Source organism: Mobula birostris, chromosome 5 (assembly GCF_030028105.1).
Source record: "Mobula birostris isolate sMobBir1 chromosome 5, sMobBir1.hap1, whole genome shotgun sequence".
Taxonomy (NCBI): Eukaryota; Metazoa; Chordata; class Chondrichthyes; order Myliobatiformes; family Myliobatidae; genus Mobula; species Mobula birostris.
In genome coordinates, this window is record NC_092374.1 from 45,394,449 (window position 1) to 45,411,687 (window position 17,239).

General features: G+C 40.4%; 1 protein-coding gene across 6 annotated transcripts in view; it reads right to left on the bottom strand.

Annotated features, from left to right (window-relative positions):
- The window catches only part of LOC140197677 (adhesion G protein-coupled receptor L3-like), a 587,218-nt gene that overhangs the window by 137,943 nt on the left and 432,036 nt on the right, over positions 1-17,239 (bottom strand). For all 6 annotated transcript variants that reach the window (XM_072257981.1, XM_072257983.1, XM_072257978.1 and 3 more), the window contains 2 exons: positions 1,414-1,698; positions 155-258 (listed from right to left, as the gene is read on the bottom strand). In XM_072257981.1, coding sequence (XP_072114082.1) covers positions 155-258; positions 1,414-1,698 — 389 coding nt within the window. The remainder of the gene's footprint in view (positions 1-154; positions 259-1,413; positions 1,699-17,239) is intronic.

The window sequence follows — 17,239 nt, forward strand, 5'->3', positions numbered from 1 at the left end:
CCCTCTGACCACCTTACTCTTACAATGTTTTCAGTTATGACCCACACCACGAAAGCTGCAGTTAGGACAGGATAAATTGAGAAATAGTTGTTTAAGCCCGATATGGACCCTGTATAAATACTAATTGCGGTACAACTTAACTACAAAGACTTACCTTCTGAGACAGCAGGTTTATCCACGGGGAGCTGCAGTTACTCAGGTCTGGACCCAAGGGATCCCAGTATCCTTCAGGCGACAAACATGCATAGGTGGCTACACCTGCAGCAGATATTGAGAAAAAAAAGTGAAGTGTAGATTTATAGATATGCAACAATGATACTAATGAAAACATTACTGGGTGCTTGTGTTTGGACACAAAGTATATTACATTTTAATTTGGCTCTTAAAACATTCTTTAAAACATTTATGGCTACAAGAACAGAACTGAAATAGAAGACTGCATTACTTAAATATATGATGACCCTAGCAAAGGCAAAATGGGGTGAAGGGGGTGAACAATCTATTAATCCTCAGTAACATTGAGGAGGTTGGACAGGGACTTCAAATATACTCAGAAAAGAAGTGAACTAGATTCTTCCACTCCAGTGAACTGCACTTGGTGTTGAAAATGTGGTGTTATCTACACTAGAGTAAGCAAATGCAGATTGGGTGATTGCTTTGCTGAGCACGAGTTCAGTGTCTGTCATTTTAGTTCTCCATTTCCCAGTTTCACCCATTGGTCTGTGGCCTGCTGCATTGCTACAGAGAGACCCAATGTAAGCTTGAAACAACAGCACCTTACCCTCCATCTGGACTTAATGTTGAATTCTACAACATCAGGTAATTTGATTCCTCTGTCTATATCAGCATCCATTTATGATATTGGCAGAACTAGTTTTTGCTTCTTTATATGTTCCCTCATTTTTCCCTAAGGGGAATGGAGAACATGCCCAAGCCTGACCTGCTGAGCATATCTCCCTGCTCTGAATTTCACAACTTCTTCATTGTTTTGTCTATGTTCACATCCTCTAACAGCTCCAACTCTCTCACTGACCTAGGTTACAGTTTATGCCCACTGTCACCCTGGTTTTACCCTATGAGAGACATCCCCCTCCCCCTTTTTATGGAACTTAACAAGCTATTTCTCTTCTTCCCAGTCTAACTAAGGTGAACTATTTCTCTTCCCACAAATGTGGCCTGACCTGCTGAGTATTTTTAGTATTTATGTTTAGACTTCCAGCATTTATAATCACTCTTATTTCCAAACAAAAATACGTCACAAAAGAAATGCTATCAAGTATTGAGAGTGAAATGGCTGCAGCATCTTTCAAACTACTAAATTGTCTGAATCACTGTTTATTGGTTCTAAGACCCTCACATGTCAGATGCAAAATTTGATGTACACTTCTAGCTATGAAGAGAATGACTTCTTACCCACTGTTCCTAGAGGACAAGGTCTTTTAGCTGTCTCTCCGGGCTGGGTTCTGGGCCAAGATATATCACGTTTGTCTGTGGCTTCGCAGCACTCTGTGGCCTCAGGAGGGAGGTGGGATGCTATCGGTGTCTTTGCACTGGTCCTGTGAAATAATGATGGAATCTCTGGTGCAGGCGTCAGTGTTGCCTTAACACTCCTCCTTGAAACGGGCGTGGTTGTGGTCGTAGTCATCGCAACGTTGGAGATTTTGGTAGTTTCCTTGACAAACGATGAAGATGTTGTTTCTAAAATAAAGATCCAAGATAAGGGTTATCCAATAAAGAACATTACTACAGTAGGCATATCTAGGACTTTGAGGTTTAAGTGACTAAATAATTTAATTTCAATTTCATTACAGCAGATGCTGGAATTTGGATTCAGATTTATTTATCACATATACATTGAAACATATAATGAAATGTATAGTTTGCATCAACAAACAACACACTCAAGGATAGGCCGGGGTCAGACCACAAGAGTTGTCACATATTTTGGTGCCATCATACCATGCCAACAGTGTTCAGCAAAACAACATAAGCAGCACCTCCAACAACAAAACAAAGCAAAACAGTAACAGTAAAACAACCCCTTTTCTCACCCTCTCCACCCCCCCCCCCCACACACACACACACACACACCTCCAGGCCAAGGACAGGCCACTTCTGGGCCTCCAGTTCTTGGCCCCAGACTCTCAGGATCAACCAACATTCAAATCAGGAGCATTTTGTTTAAGATTCCTTTCATTTCTAGTAAGGTCAATAATTCAGGAGAGCAGGAAATAAACAAAATTCTGTTTCAGTGCACAAGGATGTTACTCTTAATTTTGAGATTATATTTCATTGTTTTGTCAATTTTGCAAGAATACTTGGGAGAAAATATTTGCAATTCAGTTAATAAAATTAAGGTACTTGTAATGCGGAAAAAGTAATTATTGATATCAAAAGCAGCATCATTCTGGGCCCAGGGAGTTGCTTATTTTGTAAATTTATGGAACATAGAACATAGAACAGTACAGCACAGTACAGGCCCTTCGGCCCACAATGTTGTGCCAACCCTCAAACCCTGCCTCCCATATAAGCCCCCACCTTAAATTCCCCCATATACCTGTCTCATAGTCTCTTAAACATCACTAGTGTATCTGCCTCCACCACTGACTCAGGCAGTGCATTCCACGCACCAACCACTCTCTGAGTAAAAAACCTTCCTCTAATATCCCCCTTGAACTTCCCACCCCTTACCTTAAAGCCATGTCCTCTTGTATTGAGCAGTGGTGTCCTGGGGAAAAGGCGCTGACTATCCACTCTATCTATTCCTCTTACTATCTTGTACGCCTCTATCATGTTTCCTCTCATCTTCCCTCTCTCCAAACAGTAAAGCCCTAGCTCCCTTAATCTCTGATCATAATGCATACTCTCTAAACCAGAAAGCATCCTGGTAAATCTCCTCTGTACCCTTTCCAATGCTTCCACATCCTTCCTATAGTGAGGCGACCAGAACTGGACACAGTATTCCAAGTGTGACCTAACCAGAGTTTTATAGAGCTGCATCATTACATCGCAACTCTTAAACTCTATCCCTCGACTTATGAAAGCTAACACCCCATAAGCTTTCTTAACTACCTTATCCACCTGTGAGGCAACTTTCAGGGATCTGTGGACATGTACCCCGAGATCCCTCTGCTCCTCCACACTACCAAGTATCCTGCCATTTACTTTGTACCCTGCCTTGGAGTTTGTCCTTCTAAAGTGTACCACCTCACACTTCTCTGGGTTGAACTCCATCTGCCACTTCTCAGCCCACTTCTGCATCCTATCAATGTCTCTCTGCAATCTTTGACAATCTACAACAACACCAACCATTGTGTCGTCTGCAAACTTGCCAACCCAGCCTTCTACCCCAACATCCAGGTCGTTAATGAAAATCACGAAAAGTAGAGGTCCCAGAACAGATCCTTGTGGGACACCTACTAGTCACAATCCTCCAATCTGAATGTACTCCCTCCACCACTACCCTTTGCCTTCTGCAGGCAAGCCAATTCTGAATTCACCTGGCCAAACTTCCCTGGATCCCATGCGTTCTGACTTTCTGAATAAGCCTACCGTATGGAACCTTGTCAAATGCCTTACTAAAATCCATATAGATCACATCCACTGCACTACCCTCATCTATATGCCTGGTCACCTCCTCAAAGAACTCTATCAGGCTTCTTAGACACTATCTGCCCTTCACAGCGCCATGCTGACTGTCTCTGATCAGACCATGATTCTCTAAATGCCCATAGATCCTATCTCTAAAGAATCTCTTCCAACAGCTTTCCCACCACAGACGTAAGGCTCACTGGTCTATAATTACCCGGACTATCCCTACTACCTTTTTTGAACAAGGGGACAACATTCGCCTCCCTCCAATCCTCCGGTACCATTTCCGTGGACAACGATGACATAAAGCTCCTAGCCAGAGGCTCAGCAATCTCATCCCTCGCCTCGTGGAGCAGCCTCGGAAATATTCCTGGGGACTTATCCGTTCTAATGTATTTTAACAACTCCAACACCTCCTTTCCCTTAATATCAACATGCTCCAGAACATCAACCTCACGCATATTGTCCTCACCATCATCAAGTTCCCTCTCATTGGTGAATACCGAAGAGAAGTATTCATTGAGGACCTCACTCACTTCCACAGCCTGCAGGCACATCTTCCCACCTTTATCTCTAATCGGTCCTACCTTCACTCCTGTCATCCTTTTCTTCTTCACATAATTGAAGAATGCCTTGGGGTTTTCCTTTACCCTACTCGCCAAGGCCTTCTCATGCCTGCTTCTTGCTCTTCTCAGCCCCTTCTTAAGCTCCTTTCTTGCTTCCCTATATTCCTCAATAGAGCCATCTGATCATTGCTTCCTAAACCTCATGTCTGCTGCCTTCTTCCACCTGACTAGATTTTCCACCTCACTTCTCACCCATGGTTCCTTCACCCTACCATTCTTTATCTTCCTCACCGGGACAAATTTATCCCCAACATCCTGCAGAGATCTCTAAACATCGACCACATGTCCATAGTACATTTCCCTGCAAAAGCATCATCCCAATTCACACCTGCAAGTTCTAGCCTTATAGCCTCATAATTTGCCTTTCCCCCATTAAAAAATTTCCTGTCCTCTCTGATTCTATCCTTTTCCATGATAATGCTAAAGACCAGGGAGTGGTGGTCACTGTCCCCCAGATGCTCACCCACTGAGAGATCTGTGACCTGACCCGGTTCATTACCTAGTACTAGATCTAGTATAGCATTCCCCCTGGTCGGCCTGTCCACATACTGTGACAGGAATCCGTCCTGGACACACTTAACAAACTCTGTCCCATCTAAACCCTTGGAACTAATCAGGTGCCAATCAATATTAGAGAAGTTAAAGTCACCCATGATAACAACCCTGTTATTTTTGTACCTTTCCAAAATCTACCTCCCAATCTGCTCCCCTGTATCTCTGCTACCAGGGGCCTATAGAATACCCCCAATAGAGTAACTGCTCCCTTCCTGTTCCTGACTTCCACCCATACTGACTCAACAGAGGATCCTGCTACATTTCCCACCCTTTCTGTAGCTGTAATAGTATCCCTGACCAGTAATGCCACCCCTCCTCCCCTTTTTCTGCCCTCTCTATCCCTTTTAAAGCAGTAGTTCTCCCATCATGTTCTCCTATCCAGAGTCATTAGGAACAAATCCAAACCATAAATTACTGGCATGTTTATTTCCATTACACCAGTAAAACATAGTTCTGCGAAACTTGACTTGATTTGATTCAACATGCCCATAGTCATCAAAGCCACATTGATGATCACCTAGGTACCTGTCAAGCACTGTAAAATGCTGGATTGTCCTTACAATGTCCAGAGAGACAGGTTAATTGTCTCTTTCATTGCAACATGCCATTGTAATATTTTACCAAAGACAAGTATCTGTGTTTTGTTGTTTAAGATCATGTTCCGGTAAGAAAGTAAGAAATAGAGTGCTGGGAAAATACCAGTGAAAACTATATTCTGTTGAACACTCATACAGTCATACAGCATGAATGCAGGCTACTTAGTCAATCAAGTCTGTTCTGACCATCAAGCACCCAATTAAAGAAGAAGAAAGCCCTTAACTCCGAGTGGAGTCATCGGGGTACCGTCACGATGGCGTTTTTTTAGCAGGCTTTCTTATTTTTACGAGGCCAAGTTGCTAGCTCGACGCTCAACCCAGCACGGATGGAAAGCGTGCAAGGGAGCCGGTTGGATTCAAACTCGGGAGCCTTCGCTCCGAAGTCCGGCGCTGACACCACCACGCCACCAGCCGGCACCCAATTAAACAAATTCTATTTTATTTTCTGCATACGCTCATCAACTCCATTCTTCACTGACTCTGGCTAATATACTTCAGCCAATTAGCCTACATTATGCCCATCTTTGGACTGTGGGAGAAGAAAGGAACGCCTCAAGGAAATCCAGTCTGTCACAACGGAGAGCATGATAACTTCACCAAGATGGCCCCAGAGATCGGTATCAAACCCAGGTCACTGGAGATGTGAAGCAGCTGCTCTACCAGTTTACAGTGACGCCCCGAAACTCCTCTACCTGACCATAGTGTTACCAGACACATCTTTTTGTTTAGGAAGTCTTACGGCATAGAGAAAGCATTGACCATTTATAGGCAACGCTAGCACCTGGTTTCAATACGTTGTGCTTTACAACGAGCCCATTTAGCTGATATCCTCACAGTAACAACGCACTGAATATGCAGGCTGCCTTCAGATGTGCGATGACAAGAGGCTGAAAATCAGAGATGAGAGATTTTAAAGAGAAATCTGGGGCAGGTCCTTCACGCAGAGGGCAATGCATGTTTGGAATGAGTCAGTAACTGTAGCTGAGGCGGGCACATTAGCAATATTTAAAAGCCATTGAGATAAGTACGTAGATAGGAGAGTTTTGGAGGGCGATTGATCATACACAGGCAGATGGGATGAGTTGTATCGAAAGGCCTCTTTCCGTGCTGTACTTTGTGTAGAGCAAGAGGAAAATCAAGAACACAATCCACAAAGGCTCCACGGTCACTGTCTGATCCCAGTTATGGATAACCATTGAGCTGCTCTGAACTACATACACCTTTCATTGAATAACTATCATTTTTTTTTACACCATCTGTTGCAATTAATGTTTCCTCAAACAGCGTGGCTGAGTATTTCTCAGGAAGTGTGACCATTAACAGCTGGTTAATTTCTGATGCAAACTGACTCTGTTAAATGTTAAAACAGCAACTGTGCCCAGGTGTATGTTGTTCAGCTCTTAATTTAACCTTCTCCATGCTCTCTGCTGAGTTAACATTTGCTTGACACTTTGAGGCTGATTTGGATGTTTCATTAAGTCATTAACCATGATATGCCAATGAATTCTAATTGAAAATCAATGGATTACAATGGTGATGAGTTTGTTATGGATTGTGTGTGTTTCCTGTGTTTTTTTTAAAAAAAGACATTGCTCATTTCTTCTTTCTGCTGTCTGTTCAAAGATGTTCAGAATGCAACGCAATGCTTCCTGACTCACAAGGTCTCAACATTGTAACCCCATTCCAGCGAGACTTTATTTCAAAATCTACTTGTCATCACTGACCTTGCCAAGAAAGTTAAATCACACTAAGTTTTAAGGGAAATTTGTACTGTGGATTCCTGATCCATGGGGAACTGCTGAAATCCACTTAAGGAACCTTGACAGTTATCAAAAGTGATTTCTGCATTCCATCCATTGGACCTGAACCTGGGTTTAAGTATTTACTGCACAAAGTGCATTGCAATTACTGAAATTGAGACAATTTGCACTACAAAATCATGTTTTGATTAAAATAATTTTTAAAGGCTTTAAAATTGGATCAGTCAACACAGTTGCTTGCAAACTGATTTGGCTGAATGATGGACTGAATTGCTGTGTCCTGTCAAATATCAGCCTTTCAAAAATAACCCACTGGAAACTAAACCAGAATCACCTCGAGCAATAAAGTGCAACTGTGGAGTGAAAAATAAAAATGGTCTGAAGTGACAGGTAAATGAGTTAAGAGAGCAGGAAATAGCTGAAGTTTTGATACTTCTTTTGAACCTCTGTAAACACATCAAAAACTTGCTAAACTGTATAACCAACTTTTCACCACATTCATTGTGTGATTTAAACACGAGATTCTGTGCATGCTGGAAATCTAGAGTAGCACACGCAAAATACAGGTGGAACATCTATGGAGGTGAGGAATTAATGGTTGACGTTTCGGGCTGCAACCCTTCATGAGTTCTTCTATTATTTGTGTATGCTACATTGTGATTTAAATTTGCTATTTACCAACCAGTTTATCAGCTAGGGAGGCTGGCGCCATTAGCATAGAGGCCTCAATAGAGGGCTTCACTTGAAAAGTAACCGAGCAAGCAGTAAGAACAAATTAAAGGACTAAACCTATCAAAGCATTACAGCCTATTACAGCTATGGGCAACCAATGTATGTTTCGAGGACAGAAACAACAGTGGAAATATATGCAATATCCTTAATATAACTGAACATTCCAAAAATGGTCAATGATTAGGCAGAGATTGTGATCAGAGTCAAATTAGAGAAAAATAAGATTAAGTGACTAAAGACCTAATGAACAAAGAGATTTTAAGGAAGCTTTTAAAACCGAAATCCAAGCAAGGAGATAAACTAGTGCACGTGTATTTAAAGAACACACAGTTAAAGCAATTATGGCTGGATGAAATGAAACTATTGTTCTAAACAGCAGAAAACACAAAAAGATATATATGCTAACTAATGGGAATTAGTAGATTCTTTACATATTGACTGGGAATCTAGCAGAAGCCTCTGAAATTTATGGTTTATTTCTTACAAAATACATGAAAAGAAACTGAATTCTCAAGAGACATCACATGACAAACTTTGTCAACACCATCATGTGTGCACAGCATGAATGTACCATTCTTCACTCCCTTACTGTATTATTTCAGGCCAATAATTTAAAAAAACACATTTGCACAAATAGTAAAGCTTTCAAAGTAAAATCCTAGATGTTGAAAGTGCTCATGCATAAATTTATGCAAAATGAAAGCCATTTTCAAAGTCCCGGCTGTGATAAAACAAATGTTTTACCAATATCTTAACTGCTTAATTTCTCAGGGGTATTGTGTGAATGAATCTAACAATAAGCACATCAGTACATGAGCATCTAGGCACACAAACTACCACGCTACAATACTCTTCCCTTACTGGAAGACCAAGGCTTTTGAAAGAACGGTGATTTGCTTAAGTTTATTGATGAGGAAAAGCTCCACCAAGTTAAATACTCTGTAAAACAACCTGAAGAAACGTGTTTTTTCTCCCTTCATGTAAGAAAATAATACCATTTCCCAATTAAAACTGGGAGCCAATGTATTAAACAAAACCCAAAAACTCAATTAATTCTTAAAGTCAGTCATGATGATTCCAGGAAAAGGATAGTTGTGCTCCAGCCTAAGAAAACCTAGTTTAAATTTGGCATTTTCAGAACATTAATATATTTTATGCATAATGTATAACTTACAGTATATGCAGTGTGCTTTTTGTTCCTGCATGCCTGAGATGTTACTGAATCATTGTACCTGTATCTCACTGTACTTGTGAATATGACAATAAGCTCAGCTTGACTAGACAAATTCTTCTTTCTCTTTTTTGAGTTTTCCTCTTCAATAAATTTTCTCTCTGCCTCTTTGATTTTCTCCATCTTGTCTTACTGCTGTTGACAGTGTACAAATGTGCTGTATCAGGTTAGGGAATTGGGACATTCGAAGACCCCTTCACCCAGGAAAGGAAGATTCTCTGTTTGGATATCTGATGCTGCTACTGTAAATCTGTTCATTAAGTTACATAATGAATGACAGACCATCCCATTTGTGGGAAGGGGTCAATCAAAACAATTAGAACACTCGCTCTTACTTTAATGAAGTCATACTCAAGTTAGAGGTTTGGGGTCTCCGAGTTATCAACAGGTCAGGACAAAACATAAAACAGAGTGGTAAACTTATCAAATGAGAACAAACTCAGAATAACCACTCGGGAAATTAAAAACACTAATTTAATGGAAAGGTAAATGTCAACCAGACTTGTAGAAGAAGCCCACAGCAGCAGCTTTCATTTGAACAAATGAAACATTTGTTGACATTCCACAGAACACACTGTTCTAAAATTAGCTTCATCTGTTGTTTTTACTTGCAATTTACAACAACACAATGCTGCAAATATTCTATCTTTATTTTACCTTACATATCTTGACATTACTTTCAATCCTTAGATTACATATTTGTCTTCAAATGAATTGATTCAGCTTCCTCATCTTTCTTTCCAGTTCAGTGAATTTACAGCATCATAGGTCTACAGGGTAGTGAAGAAGGCTTTTGGCATGCTAGGCTTCGTCAGTCAAGGCATTGAATATACAAGTTGGGCTGTTACATTGCAGTTGTACTACATGTTGGTGAGGCTGCATTTGAAATATTGTGTTTAGTTTTGCTTTTCCTGCTATAGGAAAGATGGCATTAAGCTGGAAAAAGTGCAGAGATTTACAAAGGTTATCACCAGGACTCATGGCTCAGGGGTATGGAAAGAGGTTGAGCATGTTGAGATGTTTTTCCATTAGAGCACAGGAGAATGAGGGTATAAAATTTATAAAGGGCACAGATAAGTCAATACACACAGTCATTTTCCCCAAGGTTAGGGAATCAAGAAATAGAGAGCAGAGATTTAAGGTGAGATGATAGGGGAGAGATTTAGTGGGAAGCTGAAGGGTAACTTCCTCACACAGAGAGTGGTCAATCCATGGAATGAGCTGCCAGACAAAGTAGTTGAGGCAGGTACATTACAGTACCTAAAAGATACTTGGATAGATAAATAAGAAATGTTTAGATGGATATGGGCAAAACACAGGCAAATGGGACTATCTTAGATAGGAACCAGTCTGCACTGAGCCAATACGCCTGCTTCCATACTATATGACAATATGACTACCTTTATACAACTAGACTGGAAGTTCATGGTAGCTTTGTAATCTCTGCAAAGTGTCCAGAACATTCAGCATATCATCACTCGGCTTTTTCCCTGAGATTTAGGAGACCCCAGTGTGATACTTTGTTGCCTACCATGATCAGATGGTAAAACCATTTTCAGATTTGTACACATTACCAACAACTTACTTGGGAATATAGCTCATATTTACTACTGAGCATGACTTGCTAGAAACAAAACAACTACCAAAAGATATCTCCCTAGACTATGATCTTTCTGTTTCAGATGGGAATCATCCTAAAGGTGCTATTGGAAACAGTGCTGTATGCGATGGGAATAAGCTTTAAGGAACAAGCCAGCTCAGATAATCTTAAGGGTTATCACGTTCACTAAACAGCAGCAGCTGTTGGAGTGGAAATTGGGTTTCGATTCCTGCTGCTGCTCCGAAGGAGTTTGTACGGTCTCCCCATGACCATGGGCTTCTTCTGGGTGCTGCAGCTTCCTCCCACGTTCCAATGATGTACATTTAGAGTTAATGAGCTGTTGGCTGGAAGTGTGGTGGCACTCGCAGGCTGCCCTAGCACAATTCTCACTCATTTGCTATAAATGAAGAATTTCATTGTACGTTTCCATGTTTTGATGTATATGACAAATAAAGCTAACCTTAATTTTTATCTTCACTTTCCTGAATTGTCTGATAACCATGCGACTACATTAAGGAGTGGTAGATAGACTGAAAATTAAGAGAACCAAAGAATCACTCTTTGATGCTGCTTCTGATTGCTATCTAGTCACCTTGTTGTCAAGTACATGTCAGAAACAGAACTGACCTTGATTCTGACATAACTATGTGAGGCACCAGTTTTCATATAAGTTACTGAACAAACAGATTAACTATTTCTCTCTCTCTCCACAGATGCTGCCCAACCTGCTGAGCATTTTAATTTTGTTTTGGATTTGCAGAATCTGTAGCATTTCTGATTACAGTACCCACCATATAGTAGATAATCTTGCAGACATCTCCAGGAGAATTCATCCTCATTTGTCTCATGTACAACATCTCTTTGAATCTCTAGGTCAGGGGTTCTCAACCTTTTTTGCACTACGGACCGGTTTAATATTGACAATATTCTTGCGGACCGGCTGACTGGGGGAGGGGGTGTTCAAATTCAACAGTGCGTAACAGGGAATGAGGAAAGGTGCACCTGACTCATATCGTTTCATTTCACCAAATTATATTGTTTCTTCGCAGCCCAGTAGCACATGCTCTGCAGCCCGGTACCGGTCCGTGGCCCAGTGACTGGGGACCACTGCTCTAGGTCCAATTCCGGTCATCCGGCCCTTATCTACTGCACTGCAGAAAACTCCGTTGTCTTACCATTTAGCTGAATAACAAAACTACTACATTTTTATCATCTACTGTTGTTGATTCAAATTCCAGCTCCTGCTCTTTCTAACCCAACTCCTTGTTTCTGCTTAGTTTTTATTCTGCCCTGTTCCATCCAAGGAGGAATTGTGCCGATGTTTAAATACCTTTTTATTAAGTGCTTCAATTACCTGGCCTAGTTCTGCTCGGCGAGAAGCATTTTTTTCCTTCTCTAAATTCAACTGTTAGCTCTACAATTCCGTTAAACTGAACATTTTCAAGATCTGTTCGTATTTTGATCTTCTCAGTGCTATTCCCTTGCAGCTGAACTTGGCGATTTCAACGTTTAGAACTGGAAATATTGGTTCTACTGACCTGGGCATCAATACAAATGACCTTGATAAGCCTTGTGGTTTCATGCACTTCTTTGGATTTATCTCAACATCTACTCCCTGTATTTGTTGTCCTTAACGGCAATCTCTTCTGTCCACAGTGCTATTTATGTCACTTTATGCTTTGGGCTGTAAAACAACTCTTTACACATTTACCCTTGAAGGTAACTGATCAAGAAAATCTTCATGAACACTTTAACTGGCTTTCCATGGTGTTCCATCAAACCCCCAGTTCTGTTGACCAATGCTTTATTTTTTCTCTGGCAGGGACTCAGCACCAGCACTAGATGCAATCAGTTCCTTCATGTATTTTTCATTCACTGCACTCATGTTTTGCAGTAATACTTGTTACATTCACATCAACTCTAAGATGAACTTACTTATCCGAGTATCTTTAATCAGCACTTAAATTTTCCTTTCAGCTGAAGGGTCTGCTTTCAATAGCTTGCAGTCAAAGACAAGCTTTACGTGCATTTGATAAATACTGAAGTGAAAACTAAAGATTAATTGTATCAGAACCACCATTAATCAGTTTCTTCTGTTTCCTATTATAAGTTGCCACATATATTATCCATTTACAATTTCATCTGCAGACCTGCTGGGGAGATTGGAATGTGCAAACTCATTAGACCCACCGAGCACCTTCAGACATTCAACTAGTTCATAGTTAGTCTGTAACTTATTGCCACCTACTTGTGGCTTTGCAATCCTTTATACGTAGCTTGCAGACATTGCCGTGGTTCACTAGCATCAGTCTTGTAATTATGAGCTGATTTTTGACTTCAGGAGGAGGAAACCAGAAGTCCATGAGTCAGTCCAGATCGGAGGTGGAGAGGGTCAGCAACTTTAAATTCCTCACTGTAAACATTTTGGAGGACCTGTCCTGGTCTCAGCACATAATTACAATTATGAAGAAAGTGTGGCAGTGTCTCTACTTCCTCAGGAATTTGCAAAGATTCAGCATAACATCTAAAACCTTGACAAATTTCTATAGATGTGTAGAGTAGAGTATATTGACTGGCTGCACCACTGCCTGGTATGGAAGCACCGATGCCCTTAACTGGAAAATTCACAAAAATAGTGGATTTGGCCCAGTCTATCACAGGTTAAGCTCTTCTCCCACCATTGAGCACATCTACATGAAACTGTCACAAGAAAATAGCATCCACTATCAGGGACTCTAGCACACAGGTCATGCTCTTTTCCCGCTGCTGCCTTCAGGAAGAAAGTACAGTAGCCTCAGGACTCACACCACCAGGTTCAGGAAGTTATCACCCCATAACCATCAAGCTCTTGAACTAAAGGGGATAACTTCACTTGTTCCCTCAACCAATGGGCTCATTTTCAAGGACTCTTCATCTCACGTTCTCAAATATATTGCTTGCTTATTTATTTATCTATTTATTTACTTATTGTATTTGCAGTATGTTTTCTTTTGCATACTGCTTGATCGCCCAATTGGAGTGGTCTTCCACTGACTATTTTAAGGTTATTATTCTATTATGGATTTATTGAGTAGACCTGCAAGAAAATGAATCTCAAGGTTGGATATGGTGGCATATATGTACTTTGATAATAAGTTTACTTTAACCTTTATACCTTACCTGTTCAAAGTCCAGCACACTCAGTTCAGCATTTTTAACTGACACCATTTTCAGAGGTCTGGATCTTGGGAGCGACTTAATGGTATCTCTCAGTGGCCAGGTTTTAATTTTGATATCACGTTCCCTTCTACACAATTCTTGTTTGCTCCAGTCTTGGTAGAAAATTCTTATACGCCTTTTCTTATACAGCTTACCTGGATCATCTCTTATTCGTTTGTCCTGAAAGATTGATCGTTCAGCCTAGTTTGTGTCAATTATCCTCATCGTTTAACGTAAGCAGTTGTGCTATTGTTTCTGTACTTTTTCCAAGACCCTTGTACACCCAATCTTAAGTGCAGTGCCCAGGACTGAACACAGAACCCTCAACAGGATATACTAAGCTTCATGAAATGAACATAATTATCATCTCTAGGTAGCTCAGCCTCCTTGAGATAAAGGATCAAGGTCAAAGGCAGGTTCACTGTCATAGGTGACAAGTATATGTATGCACAAGTGCAATGAAAACTTGCAGCAGCATCACAAACCCATCATAAAAGCAGCATCATCAGGACAGAAAAAACAAATTAAACAGAAATTTTGCAGTTTTTGCTAGAAAGAATACAATTAGAACAAATTCCGTAAGGTACAAAATGGTTGAAGTGGTTATAATGTTGTTACACTGAGGCAGTGATTAGGGTTGTGCAGGTTAGTTCAAAAACTAAATGTTTGAAGGGGAATAAACTTGAACCTGGTTCAAGCTTCAGTACCTTCCTGCCTGATGGTAGCTGTGAGAGGATGGCATGGCCTGGGTGCTGGGGTTCTTTGGTGATAGATGTTACCTTTTTTCCAATGTGTACTCACAATAAATTCATCAAACACTTGAAGATTGTAAGAAGCATCCTCGCTACCTCAGTATAGCAACACTATGACTAGTTTAAACTATAATTGACTTTTTTGATTTAATGTGTTTTTATAGTATTTTGTATAACTTACATTTATGTTTTCTCATGAATGCTGTAAAGCTAAAGCAAGTAAGATTTTCATTGCACCTTTGCATACATGTATGTGCATGTGATAATAAACTCAAGTTTGATTTTGACTTTGAAACACTTTCTGAAGGTCAAGGCAAATATCTGGCATACATTCTGCTTGGAATTGCAGCTTAAACTCTTAAAAGCACTTGAATGGTTTAATTTAGCTGCATTTCCCCACGTACCCAGCAATACCTGAATTGCAGACATTTATTTGTGGAATATTGCATGATTCGGAATATTGCATGATTGCAGTCTGGGTCCAGCTATGCAACATGAGACCGCTGCAATTCGATGAGAACCCAGGCTGGGGAATTTGCCCATAAAACTCAGATCAGTTTAGACCTTGTGGAGGAAAAGCAAAACTATTCAAGTGAACAGAAACAGCTGCGAAGGGCACATAGCAAATTAACTCCATTACACTAAAAAAAAAATTGTTTTCTAATTTGTTTTTTAATGTCTTTTAATTTTAAGTTCTAATTATATTTCAGTAGTTTGTGCTCTTTAACAATAGCTTTGGATTTTTCAATGCTTATTAAGGTTCTCTGAACATTATTGGCTTTCTAACTTTGAACATAAAATTCTTAATTCTGAAATGTGTAATTTTAAAGAGAACCTTCGAAAGTTTGGTATTTGTTATGGTAGAACATGCCTGTTTTGCTTAATGCAGTTTCAGCCTATGTGGTGGTTTTCACTTAACAGTTTATTTATTCCTTGGGTTTTTTCAAGTTCAGCTGGTGATATGTGTACTGAATTTGAGTCCAATTCCAATAATGGATCAGGGTATAAGGTAGAGACAGAGCACCTAGTGAAATAATTTCATGAGCTTTCCTGCAATGTCACCAAAAGAGCTGTTCTTTAACTTCAAGGTGGTATACACACACACACACACACACACACACACACACACACACACACACACACACACACACACACACACCCCTGTTTACACCAATGGTGTTGAGGACAAAAGTTGAAAGATTTAATTTCTAGGAATGGACATCACGAATAGCCAGTTCTGGTCCAATGACATGAATTCTATGACCAAGACAGCATACTAAAGCACCACTACTTCCTCAGGAGGCTAAAGAGGTTTGGCATGTCACCTTTGACCTTCATCTTTTATCAAAATGGAATCAAAACCATTTTATGCAGAAGTACCATGGATTGAGATAACAACCTCTCCACCCAGGACTGCAAGAAACTGCAGACAGTGTAGACACAGCTCAGTACATTACGGAAAGCAGCCTTCCTTAACTCTGACTACACTTCTTGCTGCCTCTCAAAGCAGCTAACATAATCAAAGTCCCCATCCACCCTGAACATACACTCTTCTGCCCTATCCCACCAGGCAGGAGATACTAAAGCCTGCAAACACGTACTACCAGGTTTGAAAACAGCTTCTATCCTACCACTAAAGGCTACTGAAAGGTGTTCTGAATGATAAGATGGACTCTTGACCCAGTTATTGTCTTGCACCTTGCTGTCTGCCTACACTGTACTTTCTCTTTAACTGTTACAATCTGCATTCCACTAATGTCTGTCTTTGCAGTAACTCAGTGCACAGTTGTAAGGAAACAATATGTAGCATACAAAACAATATTTTTCGCTGTACCTCAGCACATGTTACAATATCAAATTTGAAAATTTAGAAACTTTTTTTTCATAGCTTTGACAGCCAGCTAAACCAGAGGGATGGGGCTTATGTCTGTGCTAAGATTTTTTGTATGCTGGATAAGGCTCTCCATTCCCATGTTGCACCTCACCCCTAGCCCCTCCACATGACAACATCTTCAAAACTCAGCTGCACATATACTCTAACGATTAATGATTCTGTGGGATAGGTTTTCAGGTTTTTGCTGGGGTAAGTATTGACTTCTTTGGTAAGCATCTGTCTGAATGGATAGAGAACAAATTGCATGCTAATAAAAGCTAATAAAAACTTAAATTATGTATTTGTCCCGCATTGAAAATTCATGATTCCTTCCCTCAACCCACCCCCCGCCCCCCCTCAATCAATCAGGGAACATTACCAACATCTCATTCAGTACAATGTTCTCAACAATTTCTAACAAGTTCAAGTTTAATTGTTATTCAACCGTACATAAATACCCATGGAATACAGCCAATGAAACACTGTTCCTCTGGGACCAAAGTGCAAAACACAGTACCAATTGTCATACATAGTACAAGGAACATATAGCACATACAAGATAGCAAGCACTTATAAGATAACAATACAGTCACACAAAAAAAATCATCCAAGCCCCTAAGTCCATGGATGTTGCAGCAGTCAGCACTTGAACACAATACTTGTCTTCTGCCAAACGAACACTGGGGGCAGCACCAGCTCCAGCTTGGAGGCCAGATAACACCACC